The 16,826-nt window shown below is 48.7% G+C and overlaps 1 protein-coding gene and 1 long non-coding RNA gene across 8 annotated transcripts in view; one reads left to right on the top strand and one right to left on the bottom strand.

Moving 5' to 3' along the window:
- MRTFB (myocardin related transcription factor B) overlaps positions 1-16,826 on the top strand; it is a 261,518-nt gene that overhangs the window by 221,622 nt on the left and 23,070 nt on the right. For 5 of the 7 annotated variants that reach the window (XM_059154986.1, XM_059154981.1, XM_059154982.1 and 2 more), the window contains 7 exons: positions 441-575; positions 2,992-3,239; positions 7,725-7,857; positions 8,670-9,710; positions 11,379-11,516; positions 12,963-13,121; positions 13,412-13,549. In XM_059154986.1, the coding sequence (XP_059010969.1) occupies positions 441-575; positions 2,992-3,239; positions 7,725-7,857; positions 8,670-9,710; positions 11,379-11,516; positions 12,963-13,121; positions 13,412-13,549 (1,992 nt within the window). The remainder of the gene's footprint in view (positions 1-440; positions 576-2,991; positions 3,240-7,724; positions 7,858-8,669; positions 9,711-11,378; positions 11,517-12,962; positions 13,122-13,411; positions 13,550-16,826) is intronic. The other 2 variants (XM_059154985.1, XM_059154984.1) reach the window with 1 other exon arrangement.
- The window catches only part of LOC131819708 (uncharacterized), a 52,791-nt gene continuing 49,525 nt past the window's right edge, over positions 13,561-16,826 (bottom strand). The window contains exon 3 of the long non-coding RNA XR_009349302.1: positions 13,561-16,153. This is a non-coding gene — a long non-coding RNA (uncharacterized LOC131819708). The remainder of the gene's footprint in view (positions 16,154-16,826) is intronic.

Here is a 16,826-nt window from a genome sequence, read left to right as displayed (position 1 = left end):
CAGTGTTGGGGAGAGCCTGTGACCACGTCTAAAGACCACACGGGAACTCACCAGCATTATTACTCCACTCTGGACAGCAAGAGAACCTCAGAAGTGTCCTGTATTGTTCTGATCATTTTTACAAGAGTCTTGGACTTCCCTTCTGCCAAAACAGGGCGGTTCTGACCATATTTCTGAGAAAACACAACCAGGGTGGAGTCAGTCGAACCTCATTTAGCTTTAGCTTTTCATTGCTATTGGGACGAAGACTGGCTAGCTGGCTCTGTGGAGGTGAAGCATGGGGCTCCACCATCTGGGTCTCAGACATAATAGTATATTTTTCTTTTGTTTTCCGGTGGACTTAAAAAAAAAAAAAAGAGGTCATTCCCTTCTAATTCTGGTTTTTCTAATTTTATGTCATTGAGTTCACATACTTGTTCGCTTTCTGGCTTTTCCACCAGTTTACTTCAGTGTCCCCTGCAGTTCCTGAATTCTTGAAAACTCCTCCTGTGGATCAGCCCCCCACCAGGTCCACCGCACCTGTCGTCCCCACGAATACTGTGTCCTCAGCAAAGCCTGGGCCGGCGCTAGTAAAGGTGGGTCCCTGCACACACACTGGTTCGAGGCCTTTACTGGCGGCTTGTCTGAGGGAACACAAAGGCACATGTCTGCGTTGACCAGCCTGGCTTTCAGTCTGAAGCCTTGAAAACAAAATCACAGGCAGACTTGCTCGATCACGCCTCGGTCTTGGAAACCACCACCTTTCACAAATGCCCTATTGTTCTGTAGTCACAGAAGAACCGCAAAACATTCGGTCTCCCTGAAACTCCCAGAGTCCTGCAGAAAGGCTTTAGGGTACATTTTTATCAGCAGTTCCCAGTTCTGCCACCATCCAGGCTGCCAGAATGAAGGAAACCCTGGGAGTGGAGTAAGATCGAGCCGCTTAGCGCAGTGCTGGGGAGTCGGGAGCCTCACAAACAGATGTCTTTAATGGGAACGTCATTTCAGACTGTATACACAAGGTCAGTGTCCGCGCTAGTCCAGATGTATTACATGACAGGTTAAAGGCTTTAGAAAAGCGGCTGCGTTTTTTGATTTAGCAGATTTGGCCTGTCGAAGCCAGGTTTGTTCTCTAGATAAGCTGCAGATTGGTGGCACCATTCCCTACATTTGACTGGGCGCAAATAATCCAGCTAGAACAAGGCCCACGGAAGATCAAAATTCTTAATATATAGTAGTATACTTTTGAAAGTGTATTTAGAACTGCCGGATGGGGGCGGAGGGACGGTGATAGAGAATAGTGTCATCATTTCAGATGTGGCTTTGCCAAACATAGCAGAACACTGATGTCAAACGTTTAGAACGCAAAAAGGACTGTGGAGAGCTAGCCAACCCTCCCGGCACCTTCCAGAAGGGAGGCCGGAAAAAGTAACGAGGCTCGGAAGGATCCAGGCTCCCCAAGGGCAGCCAGGCCTTCTTTCTGCCTCCCCAGATTCCTTGCTTCCATCCACTCTGGCACGGTCGTGGTCCTCGGCCCTCCTGCAGAGACGGCTCTCTGCTCCAGCCTCTCTGTGTCCGTGCAGCCCAGCGTTTGTGGCCCCAGGGCACAAGTCAGTGTATGTCACCATCTTCCATCACTTAGTACTGAAGCCAGAAATTCCCGAGTGTGGCACGTGGCAGCTGAGCTAATAACGTCAGCTCTCCTCCCTGGCCTACATTCCCAAGCGTATGCCACAGACGGCACAGAGAGCGTTTGGATGCCGACCCATCCATCCCTGTGGGTGCGGAGTTCTCAGCCTCTCCTGTTCTCTGGGTCTCTCCTCTTCACTGGTGTGTCTGTAGGGAGGGCTTTGACTTTGGGGCCGGAGGCATTGTTGAAGAAGGTGAGGTTCAGAGGCTTGGTTGGGGGTCCCGGGACTGAAGAGACAGGTACACACAAGAAACAGATCACACACAGTTCGGCGGGGGGGGGGGGGGGGGGGGGGGGGGGGAGGTACATTCTGAGAGGAAAGCTGTTGTTCCCCACCGTCACTTCGTGGGAGAACATGCCAGTGACTAGGTAAGTGACTAGGTAACGGCAGATTTAGTCCGAGGCCTACTGGTTACTGTGTGCCTGTCCCCTCCCTTTTCCTGCAGGTGCCTTCCTGATTAGCCAGGTCAGTGGTTTCATCATTACATAACAGCGTGCCACCTCGGGTTCCCAGACCGCATCCGTTGTTGTCATCACTTTGAAAAGACCAGGAATAAATTCGGTTATTGATAGCACAATAAGCAGATGACAGGGAAGTGACTAATACTGTGAGATTGCAGTATTTGGGTGTATTTTCCTTAAAAATACGTAACTTGACGGGCACCTGGGTGGCTCAGTCAGTTAAGTGTCAAACTCTCGATTTGGGCTCAGGTCATGACCTCAGGGTCATAAGATTGAGCCCCGCTTGGGGCTCCACATTGGGCATGGAGCTGCTTAAGATTCTCTCTCTGCCTTGGCCCCTGCAGTCTCCTCTTCAAAAATTAAAAAAAAAAGAAATATATAACTTCATTGTCTGCTCTATTCCCTTAGAAGCATTTTTTCTGTTTGTACAGATCCGCTCAAGAATGACTCGAGAATATTTTAATGACCATAAAATAGTCCACAGTTACAGTGACGGATCGCTCGTCTTCTCCCATTTGTTGCTCGAGCCCGCAGCTGTTCTAACTAGGAGTCCTTTGCGTGAGCCCTTCCGAGTGTGTCCGCATGAGACACCGCAGTGACTGTTGGCTGAACTTGAATGGATAAGGCTGAGCTGCGTAGCCTTCCCTTACTCTAAGGGAACAAGGCAGCGGGAGGAAGTGAGTCCTTAGGAGCCAGATTTCTTGGTCAGAGGAGGTGTCCCCACATTTTCCTTGCCCTGGAGGCGCACTTGGTCACTCGGTGGCCCCGGTGTCCAGGGCCCTCCGCCGCTTGCTCCCGAGTCCCTCAGGCACACGGTGGTGGCTTCTCCTAAAACGTTCTTCTCTTTCTCCTGAAACCAGCAAAGCCATCCCAAGAACCCCAACGACAAGCACCGCAGCAAGAAGTGCAAGGACCCCAAGCCGCGGGTGAAGAAGCTGAAGTACCACCAGTACATCCCACCCGACCAGAAGGGCGAGAAGAGCGAGCCGCAGATGGACTCCAACTACGCGCGCCTGCTCCAGCAGCAGCAGCTCTTCCTGCAGCTGCAGATCCTGAGCCAGCAGCAGCAGCACTACAACTACCAGACCATTCTGCCGGCACCGCTCAAGTACGCACGGGGCCGCGGGGCTGCGGGGGGCCGTCCTCCGCCCAGGGCCTTCTGCTGCCCGGGCTTCCCCGTCGTGCCCTGGTCCCTGGGAGAGCGGCCGGCAGGCCAGGCCAGTCTCTACCCCTAGCACCACACCATCGTAATAACTGGCTTTGTAATGAATTTTTCTGTCCCTGAAAGCCCTTCCCCACCTTGCGATTTAGAGGGGACTCCCACCATGACCCACCCGGGAAGCTTTTGCCTGTTACTCACCCAAGTAGTAGTAGATGCCGTGAGCAAAGCACACAAGTGTACGACCTGTTGTGAACAGTTAAAAAAAAAAAAAAAAAAAGACGAGTGTAGGGGCTGGAGTGGTTGAGAAAGCTTTATGAGAAAGGTGGGGTACTTACATGGGAAAGGGCCTGAAGCCAGGGAAGGGCCCTTTCAAGCCAAGGGGGACGATCTTAGTGCAGGAACAGAGGAAGGAGTGGGTGATGTCTGGTTACTGGCTGATGAGAAAAAGAGCCCGAATAAAGAATGTGATTCGCTTTTTTAAGAAAAGTAGAAGACAAAACTGAGTTGAGCCGCTGTCTGGAGGAGCTCGCAGCCGGGCAGCCTTGAGTCTGGATGTGGTAGGTGATTCAGAAGGCTGTCACGGTGGAATCAAAGTGCGAGGAAGAGCGGTTTGATGCTGGTCCCGGAGGGGAATCTGGAAATAGGAAAAACAGAAACTTCACAACAGAGTAGATGTGAGAAGATGCAAGGGCATTGATAACGGGAAGGAAGGAACAGGTGAGGGATGTTTCAACCACGACTGAAGGTCTTGGTGATCAACGACTGTGGAGGAGGAACACGTTTCCAGTCTGAGCCCATTGGGAGGGAGGGAAGGAAATGAGTTCCCCCAGCTTCCGAGACTGAATCCATAGCAGGACATCGACTGCAAACTTGAGCTGTGCACTGATAGAAATTTCTGGATAGCCATCCTCAGTATGCATTTGCTGGGAAACATAGATAAAAATGCAAAGACCTTATCTTTTGTTTCCCTCAGTTTTCAGGAGAAAGGGATAGTTACATTCAACTCACAAAAAGAAACTTTAAAAAGATGCAGAATTTCATTAGAAGAAAAAATGTTTTCGGTGATCAAGCCTCTCAGTGTATGATCTGTAGAAACTTGAGTCCTGTCTTCTACACGTATGCCAAGCATTCCTCCACAGGGAGCCCTATCTTCTAGGAGTAGGAAAGGAGTAAGACCCACTCAAAAGCTCCTCTGTTAGGAACCATCTCCTCATATGCTAATGATTATCAGTTTACTTTTTTCTTTGAAGATCCTGATATCTCGAGGAAGATTAGACCTATTAGTCATTCAGACCTTACTGTAAAGTACTTAAATCTAAAAGATGAAGAGAGAAGGAGTTTGTGTAGCATGTTAGTACTTTAAGAGCAAGCAGGCCTGAGTGAGATGTTGACATTGGAAGGAAACCAGGGAAGACCAAAGAGAATTGGAAGAGTATCAGAGGCAAACAGACGCTGCCTTACAGCTTCGTCCAGGCCCAGGGAGGCGCCCTCCCCTGCCGCCGCCCTCCTCTGGCAGCAGGCAGCGGGGATGTGAACGCGAACCCTGGCTCCCATCTCAGTGCTCCTTAAGATGCCACCAAGCTGCGTGCTCAGCACGTGACATCACCCTCCTCCTCCTAGTAACTCCAGGAAGAGCTGGAATGTCTGATCCCTACTCCCAGGCAAGGAAACCTGTAAAACTGAAAATCCCATGAAAGTATTGTTTTGCGTAGGATCTATGAAGTAGTCTTTTCTGTAACAAAAGAAATTGTGTGGGGCCGGTCTGTGGATGGAAAGAGTACATCTGAGGGTGTCAAGGACCTGGTCTCTCTCGGTTCCTCGCCTTCCCATGAAGGCTGTAGTTCCCCTCTCCTTCGTCAACACTCCCGTCCCCGCAGCCGCCAAGCCACCTACCTAAGGAAGGCATCCCCCAAAAGAACAAAGAGGAAAGATCCCCTTATCGTTCCACATTTGTTCACCGAGCATCACTTCTGTGTAATTTCCACGTCCTGGATGTGGAAACGTTGTTTTTATCACAGTGTTTGTTTTCCCCAGAATTCCAGCACAGAGAGCAATGTGGAAGTCTTATAGCACCCATACAGTGGGGTTTTATCTGATGACACACACTGCTGGTGCCTTGGGAAGATCAGGAGCCCTGGGAGACAGGGCTGTGGTCCCAGCAGAGCCACACACTGGCAGAGGGTCCTAGAAGGTCCCTTCATGTGTCTGGACTTTGGGTTTCTCATCTACACTGTCATCACATTCCGCAAGGTCCCCGCCCCCCAACACATCACCTTTTCTTTCTCTGTGGATTTGGCGGTGGGGGGGGGGGGGGTAATCAACTTACTATTTCTAAGGTCAGAGTAAACATTGAATTGTTAATCCTAGTAACAAGTAGGGCATTAGACAGTCTCAACAAAAAAGACAGCACAAAATAGAATCAACAGGTTTTTTTGATGGCACATCAAAAGGCACATTTACATGGTGCCTTCTCAAGGAGATAATATTCACATGAGAGCAAAAGCTGGTTAGGAGGAATTTTGCACTTTTTAGTTAAGAAAGCCCAGATACACAGTACATAGGTAATTATGCAGTACCCCTGTGGTATTAAAATTTCACTGGGAGGTTGATTAGGAAAAACGAAATCTAAAAAAGCTCCTTGCAGGGAAAGTAATAAAAATAGGGTTGAGAAATTCTGATTTACGTTAAAAGTTTTCATAATTCTAATAAAAGATTTTAAAACTGAATGTTTAGAAAGGAAGAAAATGATACATAAAACATTTGTCGCTCCATCCAAACTTCAAAAAACTTAAATACTTAGAATATTTAACTGCCACGAAATTTAGGCAGATTTTATGTCAAGAGTTAGCTGTTGACAGGGCCAGAAATGGCTTCAAACACAATCTTCCTAAAACTCTCTTGACAAAGCTGCTCTAACTGGGGACCTCATCCTCGTTCAGAATAAGGAATTCAGAGTCTCCTTGCTTCAGCACCAAGGTTCATATAACAGTAAAACTTGGGGCTGTAGTGAAATTGGCTCTTCAGTATCAAGCATCACGTGGACCTTTCTCGAATGGATAGCAACCAGCCAGAAGAGAAATGCCGTTGTTGCCAAGAGTAGCCTACAGGGAAGAAGTTAGATGAGGACCTGGCTTCGATATGGAAAGGAGTTTAGGAAACGGAGGACAAAAGTACAACAGATGCACCAACATTTCTTTAATAACCTTTTTAAATGAAGTATAGGTTGTGGAGAGGCCCATACATCATAACTGAAAATCGATGCCAGGCAGATCCCTAAATCAAGAAACAGAACATCCCCAGTACCCCCAGGAGGGAGTCCTTGCGTCCCCTCTCAGTGACTACCTGACTTGTGTCCCATAGACTAGTTCGCCTGTTTTTGAACCATTGCATAAATGTCATCTTACAGTACACATTGTTTAGCTGCTTTTGCTCAATACTATGTTTGTGAGCTGCATCTTTCCTGGCACAGAAAGCAGCAGTTAATTTTTACTCTGTCTAGTGTTTTATAATCAAGCCACTTAACCGTCCTCTTGGTGGACAGTTGGGTCGTGTCCGGTTGGGGCTGGTGTGAATGATGCCATAAATGGTTCACACATGTCTATCTTGTCAGGTGTCCTTCTAGGAATGCCCCTGGGTCAAAAGAGGGGTGCAGGTTTTTCTTTAGCAAATAGCATAAAACAGTTCTCCAGAGTGGTCCTTCCAGTTCACACTTCCACCTGCCATGGCTGAGAGTTCGGGACGTTCCGGGTCCTCGGTACCCACAGTCTGAGTCATCATACAGCACTTGTGCTGGGCATGCAGTGCTGTTCTGTTGTGCTTTTCTTGATTGTCCTCCTGTCCATTGAGGCTAAGCCCTGTCCACACATTTATTGACCACTTGGGTATCCTTTCTTGTGGTACGCTTGTTCAAGATTTTCCCATTGGTTCTATGTGAATAGCCAGTGTGGATCAGCACTATTTATTGTTAAGGACCACCCTTTTCCTACTGCACTACAGTGCTGTCTTAGTGATAACTCAAGAGGCTGTATATGTGAAGGTCTGTTTCTGGATTCTCTCTTCTCTTCCATTTGTTCTGCCCCTAGCACCACACCATCGTAATAACTGGCTTTGTAATGAATTTTGATATCTGGTGGTATGACTCTTCCGACTTGGCTTTTCTTCAGGGATGCCGTGGCCTTTCTTGGTCCTTTGTATTTCCATATAAAGCTGAGAATCACCTTCTAAGTTTCTACCAAGCAAGCAAACAAGCAAACAAAATTGACAGGGATTTTCACTGCAATCTAATTTGATGTCTGTCTTCAGAGTATTGAGTCTTCCAACCCATGACTATGGCATTTTTCTCTTCACAAGCTAACACATTGTTAGTAGAAGCAATGTCAAATTCAGAAATTATTTTATTATAAACTCTCTCATTTTCTCGTTCTTTTGAAGGCCACTTAACGACAAAAATAACAACAGTGGGAATCCCGCTCTGAACAGTACCACACCTAACCCTCCAAGACAGAATACATCTGCTCCTGTGAGAAAGCCGGGACCTCTGCCTCCTAGCTTGGATGACTTAAAGGTGAGAAGTCCAAGGAGAGTTTATGCACCCATAGGTACCACAGAAAGGTAAATGATTTGCCAGATTTCTCTAGTATGTATAGGTAAGTTTTCAGTAGACCTTCAACTTCACCAACATAAAATAATCTCTATAGAGGCACTTTCTGTTTATGTCCATTACGTTTCTTTTAAAATGACCAATATTGGGGTGCCTGGGTGGCTCAGTGAGTTAAAATGACCAGTAATGATTCTCATTCATTGAGCATAAACCATGTGCAGGTACCAGACCAGTTCTGACTGCAGAGGCAGGGTTTTTTCTTCCCTGCTCGTTTCCAAGTTTGGGAGAAGCAGGAGAAATGTAACAGTCCGGAATCTGATCTCCAAGGCCAGCCTGCATGTGTTTCCACCCCAGCTTGGCCTTCGGTTATCTGTGGTAGCGCGGACCACGGCGAGTCAGCCTGTCTCTGCCCCCATCTCCTCTGCGAACGAGGAATTGTAATGATAATACCCACACGTCCTGTGAAGCGGAGTTGGAAGAGTAAAGCACGTCCAACAGTGTCTGGCACATGGTCATTACTCAGTGAATGTGATGGTTATCATCATGATTTCCCGTTTTCAATCCTTGGGCATAAATCCTTGCTGGATCACTGGCCTTTGCAGTACTTGGGGTCTGTAGCTTTGTGTGTCTGTGGGTTAGGAAGAGAAACCTTCCCGCTTGCTGCTGTGCAGTCATAGGAGCTAACAGACATCGGCCCCTTTCTCATCAAAGTGTCCCGTAGATTTGTCCGAAGTGGCAGGGCCAGGAGAAGAGGTGTGACTTGTTTGTACTTGCAGGTGTCGGAACTGAAGACAGAACTGAAGTTAAGGGGTCTTCCAGTGTCGGGCACCAAACCGGACCTTATTGAACGCCTGAAACCCTACCAGGAAATGAACAACAGCAGTGTCACTGCGGGCGGCGTCCTGACAGTGCCCGCGTCTGCCATCGTCACCAGTAACCCAGAAGTCACCGTGGCACTGCCCGTCACAACACTGCACAACCCCGTGACCAGCTCGGGCTCCTCCTTCAAGGCAGAACTGCCCCCTGCCGGCAGCAGCACCGCCGCCCATGTGGAGACCGTCAGCTCCCCTCTGCCCATCTCCCCGTCGCCCTCCGAACAGTCCAGTCTCGGGACCGAGGACACAAACATGGCAGACACCTTCACCGAGATCATGACCATGATGTCGCCGGCGCAGTTCCTGTGCTCGTCCCCTCTGCGAGTGACGGGCCCCGAGGACAGCCCGAGCCCCACCAGCAGCACGCTGTCGAGTCTGGAACTGGACGCGGCTGAGAAGGACCGCAAGCTGCAGGAGAAGGAGAAGCAGATCGAGGAGCTCAAGAGGAAACTGGAACAAGAGCAGAAGCTCGTGGAAGTTCTGAAAATGCAGCTCGAGGTGGAGAAGCGAGGGCAGCGGCAGCCGCCGCCGCTGGAACCGCAGCCGGGCGCCGCAGCCAGCTCGGCGGCCAAGTTAGACCCGAAAGTCGGCGGCGCCGGCTCCTCCGTCAAGGACGAGGCCTCGCTCAGCGACTGCCCCGGCTCCAGGCAGCCGGGCCCCGGAGCCGGCCAGCCCAGCGGCCAGCCCCTCTCGGTGGCGGGCCAGGCCCTGGTGGCCAAGAAGGCGGTGGTGATCAAGCAGGAGGTCGCCGTGGCCCAGGCGGAGCCCCCGAGCATCGTCCCACAGTTTTACGTGAGTTCGCAGGGACAGCCGCCGCCTGCCAGTGTCGCTGCGCCTCAGGCTTTACTGACCACGCAGACCGCCCAGCTGCTGCTGCCGCTGTCCATCCAGGGCTCCCGTGTCACCTCAGTGCAGCTCCCCGTAGGCAGCCTCAGACTCCAGGTGTGAAGTGTGTCTTCTAACTCCCTTGCCTTACAGCCTGCCCAGAGCGGAAGCTCGCCTCACGCTTTCTCCCAGATGCCTTCACGCCAGGCTTCAGGGTGCCAGGAAATGCGGGGGTGGGGGAGGGGGTGGCCTCATAGAATTGAATTGCAAAACGTGAATAGCTAGCATTGTTTCTGTACGGAAAAAACAAACAAGAGCTGCTCTTCCACTTTCCATACCTTTTATCTTCAGTGAACAGAGTCTCCCGCATGCAGGCATTTTTAAATACTCATCACAGTGTCATGAGAATAGTTAGTGTCACTGGGCACTCTGTGTGCGGGACACAGCATCAAGCACTTCATCATTCTTTTTGTTTATTTAACTAATCTCGACGCCCAACGTGGGACTCGAACTCATGACCCCAAGGTCAGGAGTCACACGCTCCTCCACTCCTCCGATGAACCAGCCAGACGCTCCATTTCTCCCATGAGATCTGAGTGGTAACACCCACTTTGAGATAGGGAAACTGAGGTTTGGCAAGTTGCTCCAGGACGGAGCTGGGTAATTCTGACTAGAGCTGTCACTGTTAGGCCCACTCCTATATTCTGCCTCCTAAATGTAGTTCTTGGAAGACACCAGTGAGGCGAAAATGCCAAAGGCTTGTTGGGCATCTAAGGGGAATGTGACCACAAACCTAGGAGAGAGGATGTGGTTGAGAGACGTGCTAAGGCACTCATAGGCAGGAAACCTCCTTTTATGCCTGTATAACCCGTGTTCTGACCTCAAGCTGTTTTTATGTGATGCGTTTTGGTAGGTTTGAACAAAATGTGTGGGCCACAAGTAAACAGAATGGGGACAGTGCTCCTCAACTTTGATGCCCCAAAGTCTCTTAATGGCAGAAGAGACTGGTCCTGTACCCCTGGGGTTAGGAAGCATGACCCGAGGCCCTTGGCATGTGCAAAAACTCTAATTCCCCTGTTTAACCTTTCCAGTGTCTGTGAAATTGAAGGTCTACTCTGTAATAGAGCTCTTCTGAGTTTTTTTTTTCCCCCAACCAAATCTTCAAGTGGAGTTGATGTTCTCAGAATAAGAATTGTGTTTTATTCTGGGCCTGTGTGTGCCCCCAGGGTGTGGCTGACGGCCCCCCAGAGGGAGCACAGCGTGCAGCTCAAAAGCAGGAGTTCGGGTCCAGTGGGCCCCAGAGATTTCCCTGCTGCTTCTTTGGTTACTGCAACAGCTGACCTAGTATGTGGAGAGCTCTTGTAGGCTTCTATTTCCATTTTCTCTTTTCTCAAAATTTTTGAATGAAAATCTTAGCCACTTAAGAAACAATCAGAGCATGAAGATAACTGGTCTGGTGTTTCACTCTCTGGTTTAGAATTCAGGCTCAAGTCTATGTGTTAATGAAATGAAGTTTGTATCTGTAAATATTTTATTTCACTTCAGATATGATCTCCACATGACCCGTTATTCCACATCTAAGCTCTTTTTAAAAAAAAAAAAAATATATATATATATATATATATTTTTTTTTTAGTAGCCTCTGTGCCCAACATGGGGCTCAAACGACCCTGACATCAGGAGTCTCACGCTCTTCCAGCTGAGCCAGTCAGGTGCCCGCACGTCTAAACTCTTGATTCTGAGATTGATTTTGACAATTAAATTGATTTTTTATCTGCTTCCTAGACTCCAGCACAAACAGGAATCCAGACTCAGCCTCAGACAGCAGCGGCCACGCTGTCCTCGGGCTTAGCCCAGACTGTACCTCAGAAGCAAGACACTTTCACGCCACATGTGCTCAGTCAGCCTCAGCAAGTTAGAAAGGTAGGTGAAGGCAACGGGTGACAGGCCGTCGCTGACACGAGCTATTGTCTGCTCAGCCATCGTGCAAGTGCCTGCAAAGCAGTCTCCTTGTGAGAAGCACCTGTCTGTTCTGTGTGATGTGCCCCTTCCTTGGGCAGGCCTGAGGGGCCATAGCCTCTGGCTGCGGATCACCCAGTTGTTTGGGGAAGAGAGTTCTTCATTACTGAAAGAGAGCTCATCTTAACAGTTATAAGCCCCTTTTCCAAGGAAGAGTTTCAAAAGTGTGTTATTAATCCTCATATGTAGGATTTTCTGGGGTTTAAAATAAATTTATTTTCAAATTAATATTTTTTGGAGGGGAAAGAAGTGCTTTTCCCTGGGAAGAGATGTTTGAAGATGAAAAAGATACTTTCTGAAAGGTTTACCTTGAGTAAGATCTCTGTATAGGTAAGAGTCGCCATCTTGCAGATTAAGAGCCAGAAGACCCAGGTCTGCTCGTTCTGGTTCCCCACTTCCTACGTGGTTGGCCTTGTGCAAAATTCACTTACTTTCTCTGAGTGTTATTTTCCTTGTCTTTAAAATGACGGTGTTGGACTAGGGCTCGGTAACTTCTGCACATGTTCTACCAAGAAGTTCCGATGTGAAGGCCCCAGAAGCTACCAAAATTCGCTCCTATCCAGTAGGTGGAGCTACGTGCACATCTCCTTGCCAGGAAACTCTCAAAGGCCTCAAAAAGAGGTCTTACCCTTTTATTTTATTTTATTTATTTTTTAAAGATTTTATTTATTTATTTGACAGACGGCTCCATTCAGCAAAGTTTTAAAAAATAAATGAAAGTAAAACCAAGAATTATTTTTCCTCAGCAGCTGGAGGTGGTGGAAGGAAAGGCAAAGTTTAGTTTGGAATATATAGAATTTGAGATGTCCGAAATTTATGCTTATAAGGGTTATAAATGTGGCTGTGGCACTTGGGAGCAAGGTTGGAAAAGAGGAGAGGTTGTGGGGTTGTAGCTGAATCGTGAACATTACGGCCATGGGAGTAGATGAGATCATCCTGGTGAAGAAGAGAAATTAAGCTTTTGTTTAAGAGAAAAATTACACTGAGCAAATGCTGATTTCCCAGGAGGTGTGGTCCACACCACCCTCAGAGACAGGCCACCGAGTAAAGGGACAATTGGTGCTAGAAAATGAGGGTTGGGAAACGGTGGCCTTGGGACCATGTCCAGCCCCTGCCTGTCTCTGTGGATAATATTTTGCTCCAACCCAGTGCCACCCATTTATTTCTGTATTGTCGAGGCTGCCTCTGGGCTACCGCAGGAGAGAGGAGAAACCCGGGGCCTGCAGGCCCTAGCTGGATCCCTGATGACTCTTTCCAGCAAACATTTGCTGACCCTTGTCCGAAAACGTGGTATTCTTTGGTCGGAAGAGGAAAAGAACACACTGAATGGAAAATATTGGTTCTTTACAGGTTTTCACAACCTCCGCGTCGAGCGCCGTTCTCCCCTACCCGAGAGCACCCGCCCCAGCGGCCCAGCAGCCGTGTGTCACTAAGACTCCCCCCAGCGTTCTGCAGCCCAGAAGTGCCCCACTGCCCTCCCTGCAGAACGGACCTACCACCTCCAGCAAGGTAATGCCATGAGCACGGAGCAGCAGCTACAGGACGTGCTTGCTGGCGTCCAGAAGCATTCCACGCCCCAGCGTTCTCACCCTGGATTGTCCGCATGCGTGCGACAGAACAGACTACTGTGGTGCCCGTTGTGAGGGGCAGCTTAACTCTTAGCACAGTAGAGGTGGCCCTTCCCACACAGGATGGCACCCTGGCAGCCATGCAGGTCCTAGGTCCTGGGGCTCCCCCGTGCTGAGGGCAGGGCCCTGCCTGGCCAGGAGCTGACGTGTCCCTCCCTCTGTTTGCCTCAGCCCGGCTCACCCCCGCCACCCCAGCCGTGTGTCGTCCAGCACTCCCTGTTTGGGAGCCCGGTCCCCAAGACGAAAGACCCTCCCCGCTACGAGGAGGCCATCAAGCAGACACGCAGCGCCCAGTCCTCCCTCCCAGAGGTGAGTGAGCCCAGCGGCCACATCCACGGGCTTGCATCTGGGCAGTCACCCACACACGGGTCCTTTGTTGAAGACATACTTGCCGCAACAGAAACACAAATTTCAGAGCCAGGAGCCTTGTTTGCACTTTAAATGCTGTTTTTTTTAATTGAAGTAGGGGCAACATTCAATATTACATTGGTTTCAGGCGTACGACACAGGGATCGACGTTTATAGACGTTATAGAACGCTCAGCAGTGTAAGTGTGGTTCCCATCTGTCACCACAGAGTCACTCCGAGGTCACTGACCGTCGCTGTGCTGTATTCGGGAACCGGACATTTGTACCCTTCATCCCCTTCTCTTTCACCCGCCCCCTCCCACAACACCAGTGTTTGTGGTTTTGAGTCGGTGTCCGTTCTGTTCGTTTGTTGTGCTTTTTAGATTCCACGAGTCAGCGAACTCAGCCGGTATTTGTGTTTTTCTGACTGACTTCTCTTAGCGAAGTTCCCTCTCAGTCCATCCCTACTGTCACAGAGGGGAAAGAGACTCTTTATTACCGCAGAGTAATACTCCTCCGTGTGAGGGAGTGTGTGCAGCATGCCACCTTCAGCCCTTCGTCTGTCGGCGGACACTGGGGCTGCCCCCGTAGCTTGGCTCGTGGAAGTGACGCTGCGGTCACCACTGCGGTGCATTTATCTTTTTGAATTAATGTTTTTGCATTCTTCAAATAAATACCCAGAAGTGGAATTGCCGGATCCCACCGTCGCTCTAGTTGTCGCTTTCTGAGGAGCCCCCGACTGCTTTCCACAGTGGCCGCACCAGTTTGCATTCCCACCGGCAGTGCAAAAGGAGAATTCCCTTTTCTCCACAGTCTTGCCAACGCTTGTTACGTCTTGTCTTTGATACAGGCCATGCTGACTGGTACAAAGTGGTCTCTAGGGGTTTTGATACATAGTTCCCTGATGATGAGCAATGCTCAGTGTCTTTGAGCATTTCGAAGACAAGCAAGTGTCTCTTGTTCCAGCCTTGGCTTTAAAGTCTGGGTTTTTAAGTTGTTTTAACTTAAACTCAGTTAACATCTATTATCAGTTTCAGAGGTAGAATTTAGTAATTCAGCAGTCCATACCCCACCCAGTGCTCAGGACATCAGGGCCGTCCCTAACGGCCATCACCCGGTTAGCCCGTGTCTGTTTAAATATTGCTACATCAGCTTTTTTTTTTTTTTTTTTTTTTTTTGCATTTGTATGGACTGTCTTTTTCTGTCCCTTCACATCTGTATGTGTCTGTAGATCTGAAGTCAGTCTCTCATAGGCAGCATATAGGTAAGTCTTACCTTTTTTTCATCCATTCAGTAACCTTATGTCTTTGGAGCATTTAGTCTGTTTATATTTAAAGTTATATACTTATTGCCATTTTTTAAACTGTTTCTGCTTTTTGGTGTTTTGTTTTGTTTGGTATTTCTTTTCATAGTTCTTTTGCTTTTTTTGTAATTAGATGACATTCTTTGATGCCATGCTTGGATTAAACTTTTCCCTTTCATAATTTTCTTACTTCAAGTTATGGCCTTTTCTACTTAAAGAAGTTCCTTTAAGATTCATTGTGAGGCCACTTCAGTGGTGATATACTCCTCTGACTTCTGGTGGCCTGGGCAACTCTTTATATTTCCCCCAATTCTGAATGATATCCTTGCTGAGTATTCTTGGTTGTAGATTTTTTTTCCCTCTCACTACTTTGAATATATTATGCCTCTCCCTTCTGGCAAAGTTCCTGCTGAAAACTCAGCTTATAGCCTCAACTTTCCTTATACATAACTAGTTGCCTTTCTCTTACTGTTTCTAATAAACAGACTCTCTTTATCTTAAATTTTTTGACATTTTAATTTTTATGTGGACATCCTTGGGTTCATCTTGTTTGGAGCTCTCTGTGCTTACTGGACCAGGCAGCCTCCTTCCTCAGGTTAGGGAAGTTTTCAGATATTATTTCTTCAAGTAAGTTTTCTGGCCCTTTCTCTCTCTCTTCTCCTCCAAGGACACTTAAAATACGAATATCAGTGCACTTGTTGCCCCAGAGGTCTCCTAACCTATCCTCATATTCTCTCTCTCTCTCTCTCTCTCTCTCTCTCTATTTATTTATTTATTTATTGGGCTGTTAAATTTGGATGATTTCCACTACCCTGTCTTCCAGATCATGCACCTGTTCTCCTGCATCCTTTAATCTGCTGTTGATTCTCTCGCGTGTGTTTTTCAGCTCCTTTATTTTATTCTTCAGCTTTGATTGATTCTTTTTTCTGTTCTCTGCTTCTTGGAGTTCTAAGTTCACCCACTCTTCTCTTAGATCCATTGAGCATCTTTATGACCATTACTTTGACTTCTTCATCAGGCAGACTGCTTCTGTTTCATGTAGTCTGCCTCTGGATTTGTTTCTGTGTCTGAGATAGGCCGGCTACATCTCCTGGTCTTAAAAGTGGTGGCCTGTGTAGAAGGCATCCTGTGAGGCCCAGGAATGCAGACCCCCCTGCTCACCAGAACTGGTCACTCCAGGGGTGTCCTCTGTGTGGACTGTGTGCACTCTGCTGTCGTGACTGGCCAAGACTTCTGTGGGTGTGCTGGCGGGCAGGGCGACAGCTAGCAGGATACAGAGAGAAGGAGGGTCAGAGCTGGCTCCCAGCAGCAGTTACATTCATATACAAATTATCCCCAGATCCCTGCTCTCCCAGCACTTGCCCTAAAAAAGTAAGTCCCCTTCACACACAACCTGGACACTTTCCAAACTGCCACTTCTGTGCCAGGTCTCACACCAAGTGATAAAAAGTACTGGCCCTTTAAGAGCAGAATCTCAGGTCCCTAGAGCCTTTTTTTTTAAAGATTTTATTTACTTATTTGACAGACAGACATCACAAGTAGACAGAGAGGAGGAAGCAGGCTCCCTGCTGAGCAGATGCGATGCAGGGCTCAATCCCAGGACCCTGGGATCATGACCTGAGCTGAAGGCAGAAGCTTTAACCCACTGAGCCACCCAGGCGCCCCTCCCTAGAGCCTTCTGGCCTCTGCCCCACTGATTTGCAAAGCCAGAGGTTTGGGGGGCTCATCTACCCATTGCAAATCCCCAGGGTGGGGTGCCCACCGTGGGGCTTGATCCCCCTCGATCCTCATGGAGGACTCCCACGCTCCCAGGTGACCTAGAGCACGGTGCCAGGGATTTGGTTCCTCACCGTGTCCCTGCCCCCCCCCTCCCTTCTCTGTGGGGCCTTCTTTAGATCTTTAGCTGTGGGAGAGAACTTTGTTAGCCTCCAGGTCA

This window comes from Mustela lutreola, chromosome 17 (genome assembly GCF_030435805.1).
Source record: "Mustela lutreola isolate mMusLut2 chromosome 17, mMusLut2.pri, whole genome shotgun sequence".
NCBI lineage: Eukaryota > Metazoa > Chordata > Mammalia > Carnivora > Mustelidae > Mustela > Mustela lutreola.
The sequence above is the reverse complement of the archived record's forward strand: the minus strand, read 5'-3'. Positions and strand labels throughout refer to the sequence as shown.